Raw genomic sequence first — 26,068 nt, forward strand, 5'->3', positions numbered from 1 at the left:
TTGGGACAAATGTAGGAATTATTGGTTGAGAGGATATTAATTAGCAGAGATATGTCACCAAACCCTCACCGCTTTGCGGATCACTGCTTTCTATGTTACAACTTTCAGTCAAAATTCTACCTCATTTACTTGATTTTCACTCTCCATTCTAATAATAATAAAGACAACAAATTTAAAACGAAGAGGAGATGCTTCCCCTTTGCTTTCTTCTTTTTGCAACTATTTTTTAGAAACTGTTCCAAGGTAATGCTCTCTAGAATTGCTCTATTATCTAAATCCAATAGGTGAATTGCCTTTTTCTTAGAATTGTATGTATGGTTTTATTAGGCTTGCTCATATTGATGGAAGACACACCTTAAGTTTGTCTGACAATATTTTGCATCTTGAAGAAGTGGTATCTCGACAAGTGTCTCTAAGGAAAAACAAATCATGGATTCTGATTTGCCTCGGTTATTGGGAATTCATGAGGACTGTTCTCTCTAATCCTGCTTTGGGGTGTGGAATTCCCTGGCACCAAATAGCCCGGTGCCTTTGTTTATCCAGAACAAATCAGTCCCTGCTGTGTTATATAGTTTCAATTGTCTCCCGTGGCCCATTAAATAGGAAATGATACTGATTTGCAAAGACAAAGAAGGAGAAATAGTGAAAAAGTATATTATAAAAATCTTCCTTCAGATTCTCAAAAAAATAGGCGAATAGAGGGAAAGTGTTCTGTACTTCTGTAATTGTTGAGGCTTGAGATGGCGGCACGGTGGAGAAACAGGGGCTTGAGGTTGCAGCTGCTCATCTTATGCCCCCCCTCCCCTCCTGTCCCTCCCCGTGCTCCCCCAACTGCCTCAGTCACCTTTGCCCTGTGTTCCAGCTGTCGTGTGTTTTGAAAGGGCCATTTGCGGCTCCTCACAGCCCCCTGACACAGAGGGGAATGAGCAATGTGACGGGAGACGGCAGCCACTGGTTGGAAGGGGCCACTGGCTGGGATTCTTATCCACTTACTGCATTATTCCACTTTTAGTCTGGCTGTTACCATCATACAGGGTGGATATCTGTGCTCAGCTCGTGTCCAGATGATCACAAGCACAGGGCAAGAACAGCTTGTCTCTCTAAATAAAGCAAGGTATTTCCCTTCACTCGCTCTAACAGCTTAATTGGACGCCGGTAGATTAATGGATTCTTGAACAAGTAACTTATGAAGGGCCTCAAAATGATGGATGACTTCATTGCAAAACAACAGCAAACAAAATGTTTTGATGTGAAAGCGTCTGATGTGTGTGTGCAGTATGAAAAACAATTTACCATTCAGCACACACACACACATACACACAATGCATGCAGGAGCAAGTATGTGGATAAGAATAGGACCAGTGGTCCTGTGTTTCCCTGGCCTGGCAAACGCAGGCACCCAGTTAGAGGAGGGGTGTGTGTTCACAGGGGCAAGACAAAGCAGTGGTTGTGCCCGGGGACCGTGGCCTCAGAGAGAGAGGCTCAGCACGGTGAAGGTTCTCACACACAGAGAAAAGATAGACAGAGAGGGAGAGAGAGAGGGAGGGAGAGAGAATGAGAGTGGGGTAGTGGGGAGGGGGTGAGGGAGAGAGAGAGAGGGAGAACACTTCCTGGAGGTTCATTCTTCCTCTCTGCAATCATCAATGGCATTCTCCCCCTGACCCACTCCTCTCTCAGACTAACAAAAGGCCCCGCATTCCAGTGTAGCCTGACCAGCCAGCCAGCCAGCCAGCCAGCCAGCCAGCCAGCCAACCAGCCACAGTTGAACCACATCACTCTTCCCACTGGACCAGTGGTCTCATTGCAGGGACGGTCAGCACCGAGCTGTCTTTCTGGGGAGGATTGTAACGCTTTGTGATGCTTTTGGTCTTGCGGTTATTGGAGCTCTTCAACAAGTTTGACTTGACTTATCGGGGCACAACAGCTGTTGGTTTTAGTTTTGCTGTTGTGCTGAGATTCATCAGCCTCCTAGTCTCACAGGAACAAAGTCATCAGTAAACACCTGAATGAACACATATTTTCTCCGTGTTTTGAAAATTTGTTTTCCATACCCCTCAGGATTTCAAGGAAGAGAATTTATGAAAAATGAAAAATACATACTTTTTAAGCTGCAGAAGTAATTGAAATTGAGAAAATAAGGACCGTTGAGATGCAACTGCCACTCACCTGCCAATGAGTTGGCCTGATGATGAAAATGGATGTAGATTCAGCCATCAACTCATTACATTGTTGTTTATTTTTTTTATTTTTTTGTCAGTTGAATTTCAATCATCTTCATTTAAATGACTCTGGGCAATTTTGTTTATTGCACATTTAACCTCTTCAGCTCTGTCAGTCCCATTAGTGGGTTTGTCATTAGACAGGCATGCTGCTTTGTTCAATCCCAGTGAACTTTATTTTAAATTCTAGTGGAGACCCCAAGGTTCCCAAACACACCAAACAGGTCCTGCTCATTTACTATGAATGTGTATAAAATTATGCACATTAGACAATTTCTATTTGATATAATGGTGCAGCCATAAAACAATGACATCTTGGTTTGGTGCATTTGACTCAGTATAAGGGTGATGAAGCCTTGCAACCAGATACTCAAAATAGATGTGACACTGACAAACAATATTGGAGGGAAAAATGTTTCATTCTAATTTTGAAGCTGCTTAAGAGGAAATTTAGAGGAAAATCAGAGTTCAGGGTGTTAACAAATTAATGTCACCACTCTGTCACATGTCTTTATTTTGGTGTTGCACATAGCTGCATAACAGGAAGATTATATAATGAAATCCTGCTTTTAACATGGCACTCTAGGCTCCCCTAGATGGTGTATTGGTAAAAACCCCTCACTCCCCTTCCTGTAGCCCCCCCCCCTCTTCTGTGTCTAATTGTCTCTGCTATGTATCATCTAGTCTGCTTTAACCCACTTTCCAGCCAATACTGAACTGAATAGCCTATCTCAGATGAATCAGATCTGTGTCTGTCTGTTATGCTCCAGACAGATAATGCAAGAAGACAACAAAAGAGATCAGATGGATCTTTGACAGGAAAGGCATTATGTAATTTCAGCCAGTGGTAAGCTGACAAACTAAATGGAAGAACTCTGCAGAAGACTTTGATCTCAGTGCTCTTGCTTTGAACCCACAGAGCACATCAACAGCACAACAGGGCAGACATACTCATCACCAGGCCACAGACAGCCAAGCAGGAGGAGGTGGAGGAGGACGAAGGGGAGGAGGAGGAGGAGGAGGAGGGCACTGCTGAAAAACAACAACAGTAGTTATGGGATACCCTCGGTCAGCCCTGTTTGTATGACAGGAACAGCTTGGCAAGGTTGAAGCGTAGTAGCAGCGAGGAACACATTACAGCGTAAGTGACAAAGAGGGGAAATGGCAAGAGAAGAGGCTGGGAGGCAGAGGGCAGGGGTCAGTGCATTTTTCATCAAGAAGAGAGTGCAGGCAGCTGCCCCTGCTATCCTGTTCTTGTAATATTATTTATCAATTCTTGCACAACTTCTCACCCAGTGGTGTCCAAACAATTTTTGATATGTTTTTCTTGTATATTTATGCAATACATACTTGTAATATATGCATCAAAAACAGAAAATATGCAGTAGTATTGTATGCTTACATGTTGGACAGTATCAGTGATTTATATTTGCTACTTTTAGATTTTTTTTCTCCTTCAGCTATGGCAGTCTCATCAAATTTAAGAACAGTACCATGTTCTTACCACAGCATAGGAATATTATGGGGAAATTGTAGTTTTGCCATAGCTCAAAGGTTCCCAAACTTTTTCAGGCAGTTTCTTATCAGTTGGTCAAAACAGAAAAGATAAAGTAAAGACCACACACTTCTGTAGTTTAAAAAAAAAAAATGTATTGGACTATGTGGGAATCACCACCATGTTTCGGCCTCGGCCTTCATCAGGGTGTGAATCATATCATATGTGATATCGTTTTGTCCTCAGGAATGCTGCGTGAGGAGATTTCATTGTTAGATATGACTTAATACAGGATTACATAACTGCTGTGTTGGTGGCCAGGTATAAACAAAACTTAGTCGAGACTTTGGAGATTTCCTTTATTTGTTATTTTCATGCTCCGCATAAAAATGAAATAATGTGTTGCACATGCTACCAGTCAAGGAGCATGTGGAGAAAGTGAAAACAAAATAGCCACAATAAATAAGTCAAAGTCACTCTGCTCAATCTCTCATTGTGCTTCTTCTTGTGAAGGAAATAAAGGTAAAAGTTCCTCATGCCTCTGGCTCCCCCTGGAACCCTTCAAGGACCCCCTTGTGGTCCCTGAACCCTACTTTGGGAACCACTGCCGCGACAAGGGCACTATAAACACCACTGAATACCGCAGACACACTTCCAGACCTTATAGAAATATTTATAGGAATATTCTAAGGATTTTTCAATGGGGCGATGACAGCCCACGCCTACTGTGAGCCGTGCTCGGGTTGGCGCTAGGACCCGGGAGAGCAGTTTGCCACAGAGGCATTGCAGACAGCGCGTTGGGGAGGTGTAGTGGAAGAAAGGCAAGAGAAACGGAGTAAATGAGAGCACTTTTGTCCAGATTGTTGAAGGACTTATCAACTACATAAACCGCCGAAACAGCTTACTATAATGAAACGGACACATTGTTGAATTCCTGTCCAGGTAAATGCCCGCGTTTCCTTCGCATGGTTAACTACAAGAGGTCGACAGCTAGACAGGGTAGGTCCCCATTGTACTACATGGGATGCGGTTATTCTCACCCAAGCTGCCCTGCTAGGCCCCATATCCTTTCTATCGCTAAATGCAAACCTGAAAACGAGGTACTTTCCTGACTTGACTTTGTCGTGTAACTTTATTTTGCGGGGAAACGCAGACGTTACCGGAGCACTCCCTATTAAACGACCGCGTCGCCGTTTCTGATGAACAATAGTCAATCTCTCAAGATGTTAACCATTCATTTTTTTGTTGTTGACCATGACTTCTTTGAAACACAGCCCTCGGGCCAAAATATGTGCTGTCACGTTATTTAAAACATTTCACTTTCACTCGAAAGTTATTTTTCCACTTGTACTTCACGGTCTGCTACACAAATGAAAACAATGAGCTCAAGTGTGCAACCCATTCATTGTTATAAACTATCCCAGGGTTTGTTTACTTGTTCGTGCGAACTCCATGTTGACAGACAAGGTTAACCTGAGCTGGTAACTTCCCTGTTTGACTGTATGAGAAAACATGTTGTTTTGTTCCAGCTGTGTTTCTGCTAACTCAGAATTAGTTGGACTGATCCACAGTAGCTCATCTTTGTTGTGACTGGTTGTCAACTGCAGTGGGTCTCAATGTGGGGTCTGGGGGCCTCCAGGGGCCCACAGTGGGGATGCCAGGTGGGTCCCAAGCAAAAATGTGCTATTTCACTGATATTTCACTCCCAGGAAGTTGGTGCTGTGTGGGAATGTATGTGGCTCATTATTGTGGTCATAGGTTTTTAACTTTAAAAAAAAAACTTTTTAAAACTGTTTTCACTTCACTGTTCACTTACAGCCTTGTGATGACAACTGTATTCACCCCTACTAAAGCATATTTAACAACATACAGATAGTTTTTTTTTTTTGTTTGTTTGTTTCCAGATATTAAATTTAGGTCTGAGGTCTGAAACCTGTTGATGTGGTCCTTGACCTTGTTCCCTGCACCTTTGTCTGGATGCTACAGAAACAAGACAGGTCATATGGACATACAGCATAACCTTTGTGCCCAACTAGTTTACTCCACCACTTTTCTTCTCTACAAAAAGTGACATATTATTTAACTGATGCTGTTAGTGTCTGTACAGCCCTACTTGTTGTCTTCGATGTCACTGAGTACTTAAATAATTCCATATTTATCTGCTTTTCCTCATCTCCCAGGTGTTATGTGTGTGCAAAGAGTGAAAATCACTTTGTCCCTGGGCATGTTGTACCCGTTATGCCTTCAGTGTCAACATGCTGTTTTTATCAGTCATGAGACTGCGTCTGTCCACTGGGTGTACGTGGGGGGACTTGGCATGTGACACAGCGAAGACGCAACAAGCTGGCGTAATGATGCAGCCAGTTACTCTTTGGCCCTCCCTGTTCTATTTAGAAAATGCCAGTCACCTCCCACCCTCACCCTTCCCTCCCCTCCTCCTCCATCTCCTCGCAGCCCTGTTGACGCAAATGTGCCACCAGTTGCATGCAGAATCTGAGGAATGTTGTTTGAAATTTGCCCCATACACAGTCAGACTTATTGTGCCTGTCCCGGGGCGCGTACGCCACAGGAGTTAAAGATGTGTTATCGCTGTGAAAGATTCGCATGATGCTGCTGGCCCAGCGTTGGCATCACATGACTGTCCTCTTCCTCACTCTGTGTGTCACAGTGCTGAGGACACCATGGCCCAAAATGCCTGTTGCCTCGTTCAAGTTGTGTACTTGTCTTTCAAGTTACCAGCCGAGTGATGAGACTAGATTTTAGGATGACTGTCATGAACGATTAAAAATTAGGTTAATGTGCGACAACCTTATTTAGTAGAGTTCAGGAGGGCCATGAAGTGTTGTATTCGGTTGTTTGTCTTTTATTCTGTGTAGGGTTAGTTTATTTTTGTTTAAGCCTACCTTTGTACATGTGTTTTGTATCTAATGCTGTGGTGAGTTGACTGAATCTTCCTGAATTAGTTTGTATTCTCCTTTGTTTTGAAGAATGAGCAGTAATATGCATGTTTGCTCTACTGGTAAGGATTTCCAAATGCACAACTACAATAGTGTTGACCTTAGCCATGTGTATCTTTGGCGATTGCTGTTCAAGTTTGCTGCACAATGTGAGGTCAAACTGCATTTACCCACAGTATTCTTATCATTAGTGATGCGAATTCAAGGAACTTGAAACAGGAACTTTGCAGTGTGTGGTGGGTCATATTAGTATTAGCTTCATCAAACCACCTGACATTCAAAGGTCTGTTATCAAGCGTGAAGTGAGCACGCTTTGGGTTCTCATTTATTGGCACAGTTTGAAATGTTTGAGACCGATGGTTTTACATCACAACTGCAATCCAGCTGCATATTCTTCAGCAGCAGAGAATTTAAAGCCAAGAGAATCTTGATCCATCTGTCTGTGCTGAGGGAAGCAGTGGTGTGATGTCAGCCTGATTTTCCGCTTGCTGCCATAAACACATGGGACTGTCCTCTTTGGCCCAGTGACTGGCTCGGTGTGTGGCATCTTTGCTGCATGACACTGATTTGCATTGAATGGGGTGGCCCCTGGAGCCAGAGCCAGAATGATGAATGATTGAAAGCCGGACTGACAGCAGGGCAGGCAGGCAGGCGGCGGCCCAGAGGCCTTAGGACCATGTGACCCGCTGTCAGGGTACTGGGTTCATTCAGTGGCTGCTGGCTGCAGTGCTGGCAGCGGCCCAGCTTTTCCACACAGGCCGCAGTAGCAACAGGTCGCTCCCATTAAAACAGCAGCGCTCTGTTGTGGCTCCAGAGCCGGCCTTGTGCATGTGTTGCTTTTTTGGCTGTGGTGTGTGTGTGCGCTACAGCTTGTTTGTGTGATGTATTCCAGTGTGTGTATATAATGTGTGCGTGTCTGTGTCAGAGAGTGCACACCAAGATGCCAAGGGGATCCAACGGTTTGTGTGATCCTAGTTTGAATTGCACTTGGTGTGCTTTCCAAATCCCTCGCAGTGATCCTCCCAGCGACGACTGTGTGACACAAGCACCGCACACCCAGTGCAATAAACAAAAACACTGAGCAAAAATAACCTTTCTTTTATAAACTCACTTTTACTCATTGGGAGAAATGAGCACAATGGCAGTTAAAGGCATGTTGGTAGCTTATTCACTGACGGATGTATTTGAGCTTGGGGCTGTGCTGGATATGACTGGCTCCTAGTCTGTCAATAGTCCCATCCACTTCCTGTTGATGTCCCCACCAGTACGCTGGATGAGGCCACTCGAACAGAGCTCTCTTTTGATGGCCTCACTCCAATGGAGCTAATTGATTTTAGTCAATGGTCAGAGATTGCCTGGCGCGGTATGTGACATTTGTATTAAAAAGCATGCCAATTGATTGTTTTTTGCTTCAACCCCGCATTCAAAGCTGTCTTTATGTGATAAAGCAAGTGTTGAATGAATCAAAAGGTCAAGTGGGATGTTTTTTTCTAGTTGCCTACAGGTTTTTAGTACTTGTAATTTCTAAAAAAAAAAAAAAGACCATGAAGGAATTGTGCCGCACTTGGTGTAGATCAGATGACTGTCACTGCAGTCTGCGCATGTTATATATCTTTCAATCTTAGCTGAATCTGCATAATTTTATGCTTTACTTTTCTCATGGATCTCCCACACCATGGTTTACGGAACAATTAGCAGCGTATTATCCACTAACTGGATAAGTTAGCGCTAGAATCTGCAAGTTTCCGTTGTCTTTCCTTTGTGTTGACCTGAAGGTTAATATTCAGACAGGTGGAAAGAAAATCTTTCACCTTAATCCAGGGCTAATTTTTACTCTTCTTCAACTAATAGGTAACCACCACTGAGAAGGGAGCTCCAAACCCCAGGCCTCAGACTCCAGGCTCCCGCACAGGGCTGAGTGAAGGACACTTGGGAAACGAAGCTGTGTCTCTCCCTGTAGGAATCCTGGATCCCCCACCCTGCTCACCAACATGACTGATGTGGTGATCGTCAAGGAGGGATGGCTGCATAAAAGAGGTGAATAGACATGTTAAAGTTGGCAATAAAATAGTGTTTGAGGGTTCTGTGTCACCATAGCGGTTTTGATTAAATATCAAAACCGCTGTAAAGAGTACTCTAATTTCATCATAATTTCAGGGTCTATGATTACAAGTTATTTATTGATAAAGTGAGTGGCAGGAAGGCAGTGACTCAAACTTTATGTTCCTCTTTATTCATATGCTGTGGTTTCCTCAGGCGTTGTTATAATTAAATTAAAAAATGAAGTACACGCATCAATATGCAGTGAAACCTCACTGACCAAATTTTGTTACCGTGGCTAGGTAAACAAAACTGGCACAGGGCGCAAAATATGCAAAGACTGTAAAATGTTGTATGACATATGCTAACCTTGTTGATAAATGTAGCTTAAGCACATTTAAAGTGCAAATTCAATTAGACAGGGTGTTATGGAATGCATGCACATTTGTTTGTTTTCATGTATTTTTTGGGCCATAAATTGAGCATACTCAAAATGTCTCACAAATCCGTGTTACCTTTATTCTTGCACCATTCAGATTAAGGAGTGTCTACTGTGCTACACTAACGGCAGATTTAGTATTGCTCTGTAAATGGTGCAGAAGTGTCTGGACAGAATGACATATTTGTGAGGTGATCGATTCCTGGTTATTTAAAGAGACAGTACCCCAAATCTAATGTAAAGAGCCATCTGGCTGCAGAGTCCCCAGCGGGCCCCATTTCGCTGCTCTGACAGTGCTGTGTGGCGTGGCGTGGCTCTGTGTCGGGCGCGAGTCCCGTTGTATTTGGACGAAAAGGCATTCCTCACATACCTGCTGGCTTTGAGCAGCTTTATGTGTGCATACTGACTCTGCCTCCAAACTGCGCCCCCTCCTCTGCACCACCTCCACCACCATCACCAGGGGCAAAGTAGGATAAGAAACTCCTCCAAAACCACCAAAGGTTCAAGGGCCCAGTGCCAGGGACCCAGGCTTTTACTGGAAGAGGGGAAACCAAGGCTGTGACTCAGGGGATAAGGTGACAGGGAGACAGGTCACAAGGAGAGGGGAGTTCCTGTGGGTCTTGGGGGATGTGTGGGGAGGGTGACAGTGTGCTGCTATGGTGTGTAGCCCGCGGTCCCCCTCCCCGAGGCCTGGGCCAAATACACAACAGGCTGCTGTTTAGAAAAAGGGTCAGCCTGGTTCAGCTCAGTCAGTCCCAGGAAGACACACCCAGGTCCTTCCCGGGAGGTTAAGGACAAAATGTTGGGTACTGTTTCATTTTTGGGTATAGAGCAAAGGAGCAGAATAAGGAAGTAGTTACCAAATAGCGCCTGGAGTGGCTTGTTTCATACCCAGGGTTTATCTAGAATATCAACAATCATGGATTCCCTAAGGGTCTCCAAAAAATCAATAAAAAAAAAATTTATGATCACTCAAGATTTTTATTTGGAGTACCACAGGCTGTAAAGGGAATCTGTTCCAGTGTGGTTGCATTCAGGGAAAAACAAGAACAGGCACACAACCTCTCATCAAAAAGAAGGCTGTGAAATTTTGTTTTTCTGACTTGACCATCAAAGGTTTACCCCGAGGCGTCATTTCATTCTGCGTCTTTAAATTTGCATGGTTAATGTTTTTTTTCCTGGTGTCTATTCCCTTCTGTGTGTATTATCTGTTGGCACTTTTGGCACAGGTCCAGTTTTCCACACCTTCTCTGGCGGTGATAAGAATGGAGGATTTGGAGAGAAACCTAGTGTAAAATGTAACTATAAGAACAGTCAAATAGTGACCGGTAGAAAAACAGTATGGTTGTGTGGGATGAGGAAGTTAAGTGCACACACACACACACACACACACCCTCCCAGTCGTGACACACACACACACAAAACAAACAACCCTTCAGGAATAGTGAGTTGGCATGCTGTCGCGGCCCAGCAGCTGTGCCCTGTGAAATGTCACCCAGAGCCTCTGTGTTTTGATTGGAGGGCGTCCGCCTGCCTCCTTGACAGGAAGGCTTTTAGTGTCGCGTCACTGTCATGCTGTCTTTGCCCCAGAGCCACAGCACAGAAGGTGAGCCTGCAGTAGCCCTGTCCTGCTGTCCATCACCTCAGCCAGGCAGCCCCCACTCAGCGACTATCATTCCCATGTTGCACCTTTAGTGGAGCCTTTTAGTGCAGCGGCGCCACCCAAGTGACTCACATCTCCATGTGGGCGTAATAATAAATGGCTTATACCACTTCAGCATGCTCATTACTACCATGTGTGTGCTCAAAACACCAATTTAATCTTGTACAAAAGATAGCCCTTCTTATTCTCATCAACATTTAGTCTTTGTTCTGTGGCACGTGTTCCAGCGCCATACCACATTGTTCGGAGACTTAGTAAAGTGGGTACAGCTGAAGTGTGGCCTTGCCCTCCAGTAATGCCCATTTAATGGCGCTACATTATGAATGGATTCCACAGTGGGCCAGTCACGGGCGCAGAGCACAGCAGCTCAGCTGTGGAAGCCGAGAACATCCACACCACTCTCTCCCGCTCTTTGATTCCTGGCTGATTAGTCATGTTTAGTATGCAAGTGTAAACTGGTTTGAGGCTCCTGAAAGAAAGTGGAGCAGATATTGTGTCTTGGTACCCTGGAAGCTGTAAGGCTAATCTCACGTTTTAGATCCAGATTCTCAGCCGTTGAGCGTTCTGTACATTTGTTCCAGACAGGCTCAGCTTAGTCAGATGATCTCATTCAGAAGGACACACCTTCATACTTTCTCCTTAAGCCTTGCTCTGTAGTCATGTGTCTGGACTGTAGACACTGCCTTCGATATGCTATAGTGGCTGTTATCATATTTTATCTGTTTTGGAAGGACAGTTGGGGAATGCAAGACAAAACAGTGCAGGATGACTGGAGTAGAGTAGTGTGTGTACGTGTGCACACGTGCACATGCTTGCACATCTGTCAATATGAACAGTGTGAAGAATATTGTTGCAGAAGTACATTGCCAGCAGTGCATCACCATGTGCACATATGCACCGACCACATCGCAAGTAGAGGCTTGCAACAACACTGAAACTTTGTTGTGACTATCATAACCAGTTGTTATGCATCCTCAAATGATACTTCCTTTTTAGATCGTTCACTTACTGCACCCACACAGCTTGAATGTGCCTACGGCCTCTAGTGGCCACAAAGACCCAGCAGCATGTTATTTCTTTTTGCAAGTGTGTTTTTCCAAAGTTTCCATCAAAGCCAGAGCATCATCCGACATCAAAGAGGCAGATTGTGGGTTCCCTAGATTCCAGGGAAGCGCTGCGGCCAAGAACCCAGTGAAGCTCAACAGAACAGCACTCGCTTGTCCTCCCCTCTTCCCTGGCCCTTGTTTGTTTGACTCATTTGCTCCCTGACAAGTATAAAGAGCCGGCCCCCTCGTTAGGCTAACGAAGGCCACAACAACTGTTGGATTTGGGTAGCACGCTCAGCTGGCTCTGAGTCATGAGAGGGGGTGCAGGGAGAGGGGAAGGGAAAGCGGAGAACACACACCAGTGGAGATAGCGAAGGGGGGAGAGAGAGAAAGGGAGAGGGAGACAGAAGTTGAGCAGCGTCTTTGTGATGTTCCTAGAACATTGCTCAGTGACCCAGTCAGCCTCAGGAAAGTGGATGTTCTGTGCGCCATGCCACTGGGACCCTCTCGTGGTTCGGTTGGGAGCTCATCAGCTGATTGGCTCCCTTGGTCATGTGACTGAAAGACACCCATGAGCTGCTCCTCCAAGCGAGACCTTGTTGGTGGTCCAGGAAAGTGTGCATAAGGGAGGGAGGGAGAGGGGGAAAGCATGCATGGATTTGGTACAACACCAAACACAGTAGTCCCTGTAGTTGAAAGACTGATTTTTTTTTTTCTTTTTTCATCTTCTGAATAATATTTAGCCTTGTGCATCTGGTGAGCAGGCCTCCAACAATTCAGCCAACATTTTCCAGACTTGTGTTCATACTGATTCAGCAGCACGGATTCTTCCCTGTGTCAGGTCTCAATAAGGGAACTTAGTGTGGGTGTGAGCTGTTTTTGCTCTTCAAAAGAGCAGATCCACCTGATTAAGGCGCTGCAATGCTGACTGTCTCAGGACTTCAGGACTTTGACTGGCTGCCAGCTCTACCACCAGGCTCGCCCAGGCTCCTACACATCCCCTCATTATAGCTGCCGTGGGCCACACATTCTTACTGGAATACACACACACACACACACACACACACACACACACTCACTCACACTGCATACTGCAGTACTGTAGCAGTATCTCATTGATCCAACTTACAAGCCGTTTCACCGACATTCCTGAGCCATTTTACACATAATGAACACGTCTCAAGTGCATATAAAACAACTAAGTCCAATTAAATGGGTCCTAAAACCATTCTGCTTGTTATCTTGAAGCCTTTGGCTCACTCTTGTTGGGGAGCTACAGTAATAAAATCATTCAGTTGCTAAATTCAATTCAATTCTTACTTTTTCCTTTTTAAAATTTGACTAAAATTATTGCATTAACTGTTGCATTAAAAGTTATACACATAGTTATGTCTCCTGTTAAGTCACAGTTGAAGGAAGATTGTTGCTGTGATGTTACCCTGCTTAAAATCCTCTTTCTTTTTTTAACTGAAAAGAGAAAAAAATTGTCATCTGCACGTTATTTAATTCATAGATTCATAGATGACTCAGTATCAATAAATAACACTACTTGGTAAACTCAGAAAAAATATGGAGTGAAAAATGTGTACAGTGTAGGTATATTAGGATTTCAGCTGATATTGTTTTCCAGAGCAGTTTCAAAAGAATACAAATAAAATAAATTCCTAATTCACCACAATTACAAGCAATACATAAATGAGGAGTGCAGGAGGGCAAAGTTCAGAGCTTTAATGCCCTTGCAGTATTCTTGTTGCAAAAGAAAAATCATCAGTCATTCAGTGGTGATGTGGTGTAACACATTAATTTGACTGAAAAAGTAATCCAAAGTATGTATTTTTAAATAACTTTTTGACAAATAACGTCTCCAACTTTGGTGGCTTGATGCTCAGGCACACACACCCAGCCGTAGCAGCAGCAGAGGAACTTGATGTGCCAGACAGAGTTGGGAGTGAAGCCCCAGAGGCAGCGTCCAGCAGCAGAGGGTGTCTCTCCAGGAAACGGCGGCTCTGGCTGGGCGTCTGGCCGTCAGCACGGACCCCCTGCTCTGGGTAATGGGAAGCAGTCTTCCTGCTAAATGTGGTGGAGAGAAGTAAATTGCTGGGGTGCAGCTGTCAGCAGGCAGACTGGCTGGCATGGCGGGGGACCAGGAGGTTGAGGGAGGTGGCACCTCCGCCGCTCATCTCCTTGCGCGACAAGCCCGCTGCGTGCTTACTTTGCTGTGTAGAGTCCTCCTGCTCACCACAACTGTCTCCCTTCATCCCTGTCTCGCTGTCTCTCCCTCTTTGTCATCTCCTCACGCTCTTCATCCCAGTTGTTCCCCTTATTCCTTCCTGTTCGACTCCCACATTCCTCCTCTTCCTCTTGTCTGTATTAACCCCCCCTCCATTTCTTTTGTGCCTCTGCTGGCCCTCACCACCTCACCCTCTCTGTTCCCCCTCCGCTTCCAGCACACAATCCCCACCCACTACCCTATTGCGAAGATAATGACCCTGCTGACAACACAGACCCGCGGCGGAAGCTACTTTTCGACCGGCGAAAAGCTCCCCAGTCTCCGACATCAATCACATCACTGGCACCTCTCTCCAGTTGGAAGGGAGAGGGAGAATTAAAGGGAGTAGTGGAGAGGGTGGGCTGCCCAAGCTGGGATGCTCAGCTGTCGGGAGACTAAGAGTCGACTGTATGCTCGTATCAGTATCACATCCTCCACATCAGCCTGGTCTGGAGCGCAAAACACACTTTGTGAACTGTGCAGAGTCCTCGTCATCTGGGAAAATGCTGTTGTAGTTTGTGACGGAGGACGATGTTGGCAGTACTCATCAGCAGGAGCGTACCTGTCCCTCAAAATTGTTTCGTTCCCTGTTCATATGAGTGTGTTAGGTGGCACATTGGCCATGTAGAGTTAATTGGCACTAATTTGCACCAAATAATGTGTGTTTATTTGTTTGCCGTGCAGTAACCCAGTTAACTAATCCATGGACTGCTTGTTTACCCAGGGAGAGGGGGCAAATCTCAGCCCCAGTGAGGCAGGGGGGAACTTCCCACAGTGTCTCTATGGTAATCAGCAGGTGTCACTCGCCACAGAGAAGAAGTGAGGGCTTTCTTACGAGCGTGAGAAAGAGGGGCAGCCTCCATCACCCCCCCCCCCCCCACACACACACACACACACACATACACACACACCCCTCCCCCTCCTCACACCCCCCTGTCTTTTTTTTTTTTTCCTGTTACGGTCGCAGCAGCAACCACAGTGACACAGAGGGAGAGAAAGAGGGATGGGGGGAAGAGACAGACAGGACTGCATTGGAGGCTGGGGCGGCCCTTCTCCATGACCTGTTGATGCTGCTGCCAAAGCCCTGGCAGTGGAGCCTCCATCCAGCTGCATGAGAGGGAGACACAGAGAGAGAGAGAGAGAGAGAGAGAGAGAGAGAGCAAGAAATAGAGGGGCCAACAAAAGCGGATCGGAGAGCAGAGGGGGACAGCAGGAAGAAAAAAAGGGAAGGGAAGAAGAAAAAAGCGAAGGAACCCAAACTCCTGGGCGGTTTAGGATGGCATGTGAGCCAGCCTGTTGTGTGCCTGCTTGGGACTGCCTTATATGGTCATGGGGAGAGGGGCAAATGGGTAGATGGGTGTCCGGGCAGCACGAGAAGCCGAGCTCAGATCTCTTCTGGCTGAAAGCAGGGGGGTGGGGATTGTGGCGGGGTGGGTTGCTGGGGCTCAGTGGTGACCCCTCCATCAGGGAGCCCCCTCTCCTCTGGAGCGGGCGGCCCACGGCTCATTGAGATGCAGGGCACAGGGTGGCAGGCCGCAGCTGCAGCCTACAGGCAGGGCCCGGCAGAAAAGGGCCGAAGGGATGGAGGGGGTGGCCGAGGAAAAACCAACAAAAGGCGCAGCCCCCCCACCCCTACACCCCGCCCCCCCCCCTCGCTTTGGAGTTCTAATTCCCTAATCCTCAACCTCCGCCTACCCCCCTTCTCATCCGATTCTCACCACTCAAACACACACACACACACACACACTTACACACAACCTCACACAGTTCATGCAGTTACCACTGGCTCCCTTCCTCTCATCCCCAAGCCATGAATGGCCAAACGGGGACAAAACCCAACAGCAGCCCCCTCAGGAAGTCCAATCACTGGGTGTGGGCACTGAGAGAGGCTCATTTTGTCTGTGTTCCTCTCACTGTGTGTGCACTTGTGTGTAAATGTTGCATTGGTTAATATATATTTGATGCCAGATGATACAGGTGCACTTTTATTGGTGGCATTTTTGCCTCAGACGATTCAAAACAGAGAGACACAGGAAAGACTCGTGGATGGTATTCACTGAAGGTCCAAGGCTGAATTTGAGCCCAGGACATTACAGATGCATAGAATACACCTCAGCCAACTGAGCCACCAGGACGCCTTAGCCTTTCTTGTTTTTTTGTGAGGGGGCGGGCTGCACAATGAATGTTGCGTGATGCGTCTTATTAAAGAGCCAACAAGCCACTGCAGCTGGGACCTCCACATTCCTGTCATTGTCACTTAGAGACGGAAAGAGCAGGACGCTCCCCAGAAATGGCCACTAACCTCTGTCACTCTCCCTCTCCCTCCTCTGTCTAAAGCCTTCCGCATTTTTTCCTTTCTTTATTGACCCCTCAATGAGCCTGTCTGGCTGGCCCTTTACTGTTAGGGCCTCTTAAGCCAAGTTGACTTGCAAATAGCTTCAGTGTCGAAAGGAAGCATTAATGTAAATTTTAATCCCTGCGGGCCCCTTTCTCTCACAAATGGCCTCGGGAATCAGGTGCAAGCTTTGAGAGTGTAAGGTTGCACGGTGGAATGTGTGTAGTGGTTTTCAGTCCTGTGAGCGCCGCGTTTCAGCATCTGGATTGGGATGATTCACTCTGGTTGAGTGTTTAGAGAGGTTAGCTTAGATAGGAAGATTTTTTTCTTTGAAGCTTTTCCTTTGTCCTCATGAGAACTCTGCCGTTGCACCTCATCAGATCACAAACCATTATGTGACGGATCAGAGTTCAAGATCTGTAAACACACACACATACACACACGTGTGCATAAGTAAACATGACAGTCCTACGACATGTACAGCTGTGGTCAAACCTGTTCTCCCTCCTCCTCGGTGTTGTGGTCGTGTGTGTGTGTGTGTGTGTTGGGTACGGAGGGCGTGGCAGTGGCATGCTGGCGTTGTCCACACATACTGTACGGCCATACAGCAGTTGGCAAATAAAGATGAATTCTGTTGCGTTTGGCAGCGGTTCTCCGTTCATTATTTTCCACTTTGCCCAGTGCGCATCCCAGACCTCAGCAGCTGCTTGTCATGTAAAGACACTCTATCAGGCCCTGACAGCTCCTCGCATGGGTCCCCCTCCTCCTTCGTGCACACACACACACTCACACAGACACACACATGCACTCATACGCATGGCTCATACACACTTCACTTGTGCTCATGCCGCCTACATATGTGGCGAACATATGTAGTGATCTGTCTCACTACCACTCCGCTCAGCACAACTCTTCTCACACTGTGCCGGTTTTGTCACCCCCTCTAGATCTCTCTTATCCCTCATCTGTTGTCAAATCGTCCTCTTCAGATTCACTCTGTCCTTCCTGAGTTCAGCCGCATGTCTGGAGTCACTTTTACAATATTAGAGTAGCTTTGATTCTTCAGCTCAGGCCCTCACAGAGTGAGTTTTATCATTCCTGTGTAATTCAGGGCTGCGCCTGTGTTGTCAGTCACCGACAGACCCGAAACAGTTAGTAGGTTTTATCTAATCTAGGTTGTGGTCAGGCTGTTTATTGGGCAGTTTCCTGTTTTGGAGAGCACTCTGACATCAAAAGGAGTTAGTTTACTGGAACACGATGATAATGAACTGACTTAAAAGCAGAAGACTCTCCTGTGTCGCTGTGAGGCCCATTGTCCTTTGTCAGCACATTGTGCTGTGTTTCTCACTGTATTCAGGATGTTGTTAGGGTGTAAAGTGTAAAATACTATAGTAGAGCATTGTGAAGTATTAAAGTGTATTACATCAAAAATTAGTGCAGAATTGTCGTTAGTGAAGTGGTTTGACCTTGATTTAGTCTGCTGGCCTATATTACAGCTGCATAATATGAGCTGTGTGCATAATTATATTGCTGTAGCAATACTGTGTTCACATTTATTCTCCTCGCCAGCTGTGTTCGATTTCTTATTTTCAACAATGTCAGCAATGCAGACAACACTATCTTAGTTGTCAATTTCACTTTCTATATATATCAGTGCCTGAAAGAGGGCATAATGTGGAAAGGAGAACTGAATTAAAATACAAGAGGGGGAAGTAGGTGTAAAAAGGAAACTGACATGGGTCATCTTTGTTGTTTATGCCCTGAACTGAGCGCACTGTGGGGGAACGCTCTGGAGCGGTTTAGACGACACATAGACAGACGGATGTGGCCATTGTCATGTGACCATGTTTGTGGTTGCAAATGAAGAAGTCAGGATGTCTACTGTCTAGAGAGACCATATTCTATTTGAGGATGTTTCCCCTTTGCACATCTGTTTGAATGAATGAATGTTAACCATCCTTATGAAAAATGAACTTTGCCTTTTGTTGCTTCTCTTTATTTTTCCTGTCATCAAAACATGCGGGTCAGTAAAATGGCAGAGCCTTACACAAACATTTTTTCTTTTCTAATTCTACCAGTAGGATATGCCCTTTCTCGTTTCTCGCAGTTAGAAAGTCACAGTAGCATGGTTCACTAATCTCAGGAGGGGTTTAGAGGTGGACCCTGGGTGTCACATTCCATCTTGAGCTTGTTTACCTCGCTGAACTCACCGCGCTGTGTGGCCTCTTCCCAGTGACAGCGATCAAGAATGATAACGATGAAGTCATAACTCCCTTGATAAAGAAGTTACACAACTCAAGGAAAGTGACAGTTTAAATAGTGTGGTGACGGACAAAGGTGCATGGGTATTGTCTTGTCATTGACAGCCATGTGACTGAGGCCACCTCTGTGTGGAAGAATGTCCGGCTCATGCGTGCTGCACGCTGCTGCGTCACTGTAGGCATTGCAGATGACACGCCATGCCACTTCTGGTGGGCTTTTTGCGTCAGAGGGGCTGGCAAGAAAGCTCTTAGCCGTGTGGATGTGAAAGTGGAAGTTGCTGTTATCTGCTGTACACAAACACCTCACAGTGCCTGCAAGGCAGTGTACACACACAAATGTGTTTACACACAAACACCTCTAAACCGAACCTCTAGACTTGGTCTCTAGCATGAAGGTTGAGCCTTCTTCTGATGTCATGGTGGTGGGATGATGCAGTGTCAGAGCCAAGGTGGGGGGGCTCATTATGCTTCCTCTGCATTGTGCACATACTGTCCTCAGTGTGGGCTGGCATGGAGTATAGCTGGGGGATATGGGTCAGCCAAAACCTGACCACAGAACGAGGCACCAGCTGGGGCTGGGCTGAGGGAGAACAGGGCTCAGTACAGGAGGCTCTGGGAGTGAGGCTAACGAGTCATTTTGGCTGCAGTCTGAATGATTCAGGCGAGGCTGTGTGGAACAGGTTCTTGGTTCAAATCCCAGCTGCAGCCTGTATGACTACACATGCTTTTAAGTAAAGCCTACGTCATGCTCGGAGTGACTGCTTTGATTGCCCATTTCATGTTAACCATGTGTACGAGTCCCATTGTGCTGAAGAAGGGAATTTTGGCTCTGTTGAAGGCTTGTGATAAATCACACTACGCATGTGGATTCTCTGGAGACGGGTTTGCATGCACAACTGACTGATGTGGACATTGATTTGTGAGTCCGGTAGTTTAAAATAGACAAACAACTCATCACTGTAATTGCATTACATGGAAACAAGCATAAGGGAAATCCACTAAACTTTACTCTGTCGGTTTGTATTTCAATTAGGACAGCCTATGGGTGGCTTTGAAGGTAGGCAGTGACAATGGCAATTTGAAGGCTGACAAAGTTGAGCTAATTTCTAAATGAGCCATGTTTGGTGTGAAAGCACTTACTCGGCAGAACAGGCGATGAAAAATCTCCTCCTGTGCCATAATGAAAAATGTAATAACATATTGGACATCTGGTGTGGATTGAAGTCTAAAGTACATTGTGCTCTGGGGCAGATGTTTTCTCTGGTGCTGTGATTGGTGCCGCCACCTTGCCAGTTGCAGTAAATCAGGTGTTTTTACACCCGGGTGTTTGTTTTGCGTTTAATGGCTTGGTGCCGTGCTGGAAGGTGATGTAGAGGCAGTAGGCTGCATCCTGCTGTATGTGGTCAAGCTTGCCAACATTTCTCTGCCATCTGAAGTCTAAAGCTTTTTCCCTTTTTTTTTTTTTTTTTATCTCGGTGGCAAAAAGCAATTTTGAGGATATGCTGCTGTGAATTTACATCATCTCTCTGTCAACAATGTAAGCAAAAGAAATAGTGGCGGAAAGGAAGTTGTGCACACTGTTGAGGTGTCACAACACAAGTGGGTGCTCTTGAAAAGTGACATTCACTCGGTGTTGTAAAACCTCATTCTGGCCTTGAATATTTTATAAGGAAGTTTACTGAATAGAGGAGACATTATTGGATCCTGTTCTGTCTGTACTGCCTCAGACAGATCTGTCATCAGTTTCACCAGTGCGGAGCATGGTGTCTGTGTGTGTCTGTGTGTGTGAGTGTGTTTGAAGGAGGGGAACAGGAGCCCATATTGACGGATCTCCCACCTCTCCACTACACACACACTCACACACACACACACACACACACACACATGCACACACACACACACACACACCCGTACACACCCACTCGCACACCCTGCACTTGTGTATCTGAGGAAATGGGGCAATTAAGGACAGCTTGCTACAACACTGCATGGGGTTAATATGTGGCTCCGTAATTAAAAATAAATTACACTTTGCCTGTATAAATATTCAGATCCCACTCCAGTGTGTGCTGCTGCCTTGTTATGGTGTGTAAGCTCTTTTTTTTTGCCGTCTGCGAAACATCTGGCACAACATTTCCTGAAGCGTCACCGAAATAAATTGAGTTTTGTCTGCCTAAGAGAGATTTGTTTGTGTGTTTCTAGTGTGTCTAAGTGAATGGGATGGACATGCATGACTTCAAATTGTGGATGTTGCCTAGAAAAGGGGAATTGTAAAGACTTTGTTACAAAAACACACTGACTGGTTGACAAACCTGATTCCTTGTCTTAGAAAATTATTGATAGCCAAATAAATGAGAAAAGGAAAATCTTCTGATATGTTTTTTCAAAAGATAGTACGTAGTCTAGTATGCAGTTGATGATAATATAACACTTTTACAGACTGTATCATCTATATTCTAGAGACACAGAATATTAACCTTAAAGTAATGTTTGGGTTTTATTCCCAAAATGGGTCTGTCATTTTTTCAAATGTAACTCTTTATTATAGCTTTTCCTCAGCCTCCGTCATAAACTTTTACTAGACAGTTCAAGGAAATAGTGAAGAGAAAGGTTGGATTTTCAACACTTTGAATGCAGCCCCAGATTCTGCAGTGGGAGTGACTGCTGGAAAGGGGACAGACGCGGTAGGGGAAAGGGTCCTGACTCATACTAAAACCACCATTTGTCCTGCAGCTGACCTACACCAAAAGAAAGAGGGTGACAAGATGGTCATTTTAGGGAGCACTAGTGAACAGCATAGCAATTAGATTGCAGGAAATGGGTCGCACCTCTGGGAATTAGGAGAGGACCTTGAGGAAGGAGAACACCATTCGTCATTGATCATCAAACCACAGTGCAGATGAAATTGTTGTGTGCTTGTCGGCGTTTTGAGAAAAAACAGTGAAAGCATATGAAGTAGATAAATTGTCCAGTTAATATGCTTATGGATTTTCTGGATTCCCAGTGCTTTATCACAAGTTGCTTTGTTCTGTGTTTGACAACAATAATCCTTTTCAACATCTTTGTTATGTCAGGAGAATACATCAAGACCTGGAGGCCAAGGTACTTTCTCCTCAAGAGTGATGGTACATTCATTGGCTACAAGGAACGGCCACAAGATGTGGACCAGCTGGAAACCCCCTTAAATAACTTCTCCGTAGCACGTGAGTATCTGCTTCAAGAAACCACTGCATTTTTTTGCTCTCTCTTTTCTGGCAAATGTGTTTCATGCTGGCTTCTTTTGTGCTTGTGCTTATTTTGTTGCGCCAGATATGTGCATATGCTTGTTTTGTGCTTGTTTTGCATCTCCACTCTCCACCTGTCCCTAAAACATCAAAGTAAGTAATTAATTACATCGATCCAAGGCAAAACAGGTTAAGACAATCATCATGCATTCAAAATTTTAACTCTGCCTCTTGCACAGCAAAAATCTCCACCATACCAAGTCATTTATACTCATTTGCAGTGTTAAAATCTCTTTTTTTCTTCAAACAAGTGAATAAATCTGCCAGCAGGATGAGGTAATACCACCTGTTTGCAATTCTGTTCAACTTGTTTCCAGTTTTTTTTTTTTTTTTTCAATCAGGTGTCATTTTCTTGATACTAGTTGGCTAATCTGCCGTATTCTGCCTTGTTTCAGCATATTTGTATTTGTTTCCAGAAAAATGTCTGAAACCAGTGACACTGCACTGGAAGAAAGTGGGATTATCTCATGCCACTGGAAGATTTCTTTAATTTGGTTGTGGAAAAACAAGATTTTAAAACAGTTTTTAAGTCATTTAATCTCTATATGAGATCAAATGACTTGTTAGGGTGGAAGTTTTTTTTGCAGTGTGACATAATAAATTGCATGTCAACCCCACTTCTCCCTGTGTATCTTTGCCAACTCTGTTTGAAATAAAACAACAACAAAAATATGCCCACCACAGCCTGGCCCACTCTATCTTCACATCACAGAAAGTTGCTGGGATAAGCTGTGCAGATGACTGAACACAGCAATTAGACAGCATACTGTTTGTTTAACAAAATGTTTCCTCCCCGACACTCTTGAGTTATCGTGGCTATTAGCCGCCTGATTTCAATTATTTATCCAGTCTCTGCTCTGAGGCTCTGTCTCCCATCAGCAGTAGCTTTGAGTTTGTCACAACTGCGACCCCACCGCAGAGTACACATGGTGCGGCGCTGCTGACGGGGCTGCTGCAGCTGGATCACATAGACACCCTGATGGAGCCATGTTGAATCGCAGTGGTGGTCCACTCCCTTGTCCTCCATCCATCAGGCAGAGGCCATTTTGTGTCACATTCTGACGTATTTGCTGACATGTTTCGTTTGGGAACAGATGTTAACGCGAAGGAGATGCAGATGGAAAACTCTGCTTTGTAAAATCAGTTGTAACACTGTTGTGAGTAATTGTTTTGCAAACTGCTTACAGAGCAATTTATTTGCCGCAGTAGAGTGAGAAATTGAAGAAATTTGTCAGTCAAACGTAAATGTTAGCAATGTTATCCTTATTGACAGTTTCTTTCTTTATGCTATTTAGAAATAAAGACCATTTAAATTTCAGTTATGTATGAAAAATGCCGCATTTTCAAGCAAATACACTGTAGTTTTGCAAAAACTACACTTTCAAAAAAAATCTTTCCTTATCAAACTTACAAATTGGACTATACTGAAAATCAGGAATTTTATTTATTTTTTATTTATTTTGGTGTTTGATGAATACTATACAGATTTCATATTATTTACCAAAATCCTAAAAATGCCATGTTTTAAGGGACTGTCAAGTCAAGGCTGAGAGAATTCTCCGTTCTCCAAAGTGCACCTGTTCAGTTCCAGAGTGGCCGACAGAGGCTCCAGCCGTGTCTGTTAGGGTGGCGATAAAGATAAATGGCTATAACTGTGGGTCTGTGTCTCCCCCCTCCCTCCTCCCCTCCACACTGGCCCCTCTCCCCTCTTTGCCTCCCTCCCTCCCTGGCTGTGGTCAGAGTGCCAGCTGATGAAGACGGAACGGCCCAAGCCCAACACATTTATCATCCGCTGCCTGCAGTGGACCACTGTCATCGAGCGCACCTTCCATGTGGAGACCCCCGAGGAGAGGCAAGAGAGACCTAAACACAACACCTCTCAGCTCTTAGAACAGTTTAACAGTACACACATGCTTACATAAACATAAGTCATCTCTACACAAAAACCTACTGCTTTGCTAGACATAGTTAAAAGCTTTGAAAGCCATATTCGCTCACGCACACACACACTTCTACATTCAGTTGTTGTTACACACTCACACAAAGTCCACTGGCTATTGGCAGTGCTCACACTTGAAATTGCCTTCCTGTTGATAAGAAGACAATTACGTGATTGGGCTGCTGGGGTTGCATCATGGTAAATGGGCTGATGTAATCTTTCTGCTGCGTGTGCCTCCTTCAGGGAAGAATGGACTAAAGCCATCCAGGCAGTGGCTGTTGGCCTGCAGAAACAAGAGGAGGAGATGATGGACTCCTCTCCAGACCCCATGGACATGGAGGTCTATCTGACCAAACCCCGACAAAAAGTGGTATGACCAACATGCACTGTGCTTTGTATAGGGATGTCCTGATAAACGTCGCAATGCAGGTCTTTTAATATTTAGTACTGGCCTGTTTTTGAGTCTCAATCTGGTCTATATAATGCTGCTGCACATTATGAAAGAATTTCAGTGAGTAAATCCAACCCAGTATAGGCACGATAAGCTCATTAAACATTTGCTCTGCTTTAAGAAAAATAGCCCACATGATGTCGCTTTCTTTTAATGCTCTTTATTGAACACAATTATAAACATATACAAAAAGAAAAAGAATATTAACTTTTATTGAGGCGTACAAAGCTCTATTTTTACTGTGTCTAGAAATGCTTTTGTTGCAATTATTGCACATAGCTGTTGGGCTGCCCTCAGTTTGCAAAGTGAAATAATTCCACGCGATCTATATTTCAACAGCGTGCCTCTCTCCTCAGTCACACCATTAACGGCTGCGAGTGGTGGAAAGCGACCATTTTTGACCACAGTTGATGTGAACCACACCTTGACTCCTCCTCACCCTGACTGCACCCTACGCTTCCTACTTGACCACTGCATCGCCCTTCCTCCTTTGCCCCCACCCTACCCCACCTCACTTCACCTCTCATCAACCCCTGCCGCTTGCCCAATATCAGCCGTTGGTGGCTTAGCACCAGATAGCATGTCCTCCAGGTTTCACCACCCCCACATGTGTGTTCCCGAGTTATGACCCAAAGGTCCAAGGCCACCGGATTGGATGTCCACCACACAACCGTTTTCAACATTCTCCCCCCGCATAGGGGTCAGAGGTTAACTGAGACACAGCCACATATAGGCCGAACCATTAGAGCAGTGGAAATTACACAGTGGGTGAAATAGTGCCTTAAATGCTTCTGTGTCGCTGTCAATGGGATTGTATGTCCCGGATAGTTAGAGCATGAGTTTGTTAATGTTCCGTTTGTAACCGGACGCTACTTTCTCTCCTCCGGCTCTCTAGACTATGCACGACTTTGAATACCTCAAACTCCTGGGAAAAGGCACTTTTGGCAAAGTTATCCTGGTAAAAGAGAAGGCCACAGGACGCTACTACGCCATGAAGATCCTGAAGAAGGAGGTGATCGTAGCGAAAGTGAGTGTTTGCCAGTGGGGAAGTAATGGAGAGGAAGCACACCAGGGGGAGGGCAGTGGAGCAATGACTGATACCTAAATGCTTCCCCATTGTGGGAGTTGCACAAATACTCTTTGTGGTCTCTTTCAGGATGAAGTGGCGCACACTCTCACAGAGAACAGAGTCCTCCAGAATTCCAAGCATCCGTTCTTGACAGTAAGGAGCCCCTCCATATACCTAAAGCTAACCTTCCTTTAAGGCTCAGGAGCCTCTCCAATCCAAACCAGCAGCATCCCTAAAGAAAAAGGGTGTATTTTTACCAGGAATGTTTTGGAGAGCTGTGCTGACAAAGGCTGCAGTAGAGATGGGCTTTTAGTGGCAACACTGGACCTCTTTTTACATAACTTAACCCTTTCTCTAGGAGTCTGAGGTAAATTACATTGAACAGCTCCTCCAAAATGTCATGTCTAAGTGGTGGGTGGAGGCAGCACATAATGTGATGTGCTCAGTGCAATGAATGGGACCAGCAGTTGTCGCACAACAGTTGTTGAAAAGGCTTTTGGAAACATTGTGCCGGAGCATTCTGCATTCTCTTCTTCTTAGACATTTGTATTTGAAAGTATCACCAAGAAGAGGCAAAAGCTACAACTTCACCCTGTGACAT

At 45.2% G+C, this 26,068-nt stretch overlaps 1 protein-coding gene across 2 annotated transcripts in view; it reads left to right on the forward strand.

The window, feature by feature from the left end:
* The first annotated feature begins 4,484 nt into the window (after positions 1-4,484).
* The window catches only part of akt1 (v-akt murine thymoma viral oncogene homolog 1), a 30,690-nt gene continuing 9,106 nt past the window's right edge, over positions 4,485-26,068 (forward strand). Inside the window, exons 1-7 of one of the 2 annotated variants that reach the window (XM_030081901.1) lie at positions 4,485-4,713; positions 8,523-8,708; positions 21,799-21,927; positions 23,749-23,860; positions 24,191-24,317; positions 25,294-25,425; positions 25,555-25,620. In XM_030081901.1, the coding sequence (XP_029937761.1) occupies positions 8,663-8,708; positions 21,799-21,927; positions 23,749-23,860; positions 24,191-24,317; positions 25,294-25,425; positions 25,555-25,620 (612 nt within the window). In that variant the 5' untranslated portion in view covers positions 4,485-4,713; positions 8,523-8,662. The remainder of the gene's footprint in view (positions 4,714-8,522; positions 8,709-21,798; positions 21,928-23,748; positions 23,861-24,190; positions 24,318-25,293; positions 25,426-25,554; positions 25,621-26,068) is intronic. The other variant, XM_030081900.1, reaches the window with a different exon arrangement.

This window comes from Myripristis murdjan, chromosome 22 (assembly GCF_902150065.1).
Source record: "Myripristis murdjan chromosome 22, fMyrMur1.1, whole genome shotgun sequence".
NCBI classification, from domain to species: domain Eukaryota; kingdom Metazoa; phylum Chordata; class Actinopteri; order Holocentriformes; family Holocentridae; genus Myripristis; species Myripristis murdjan.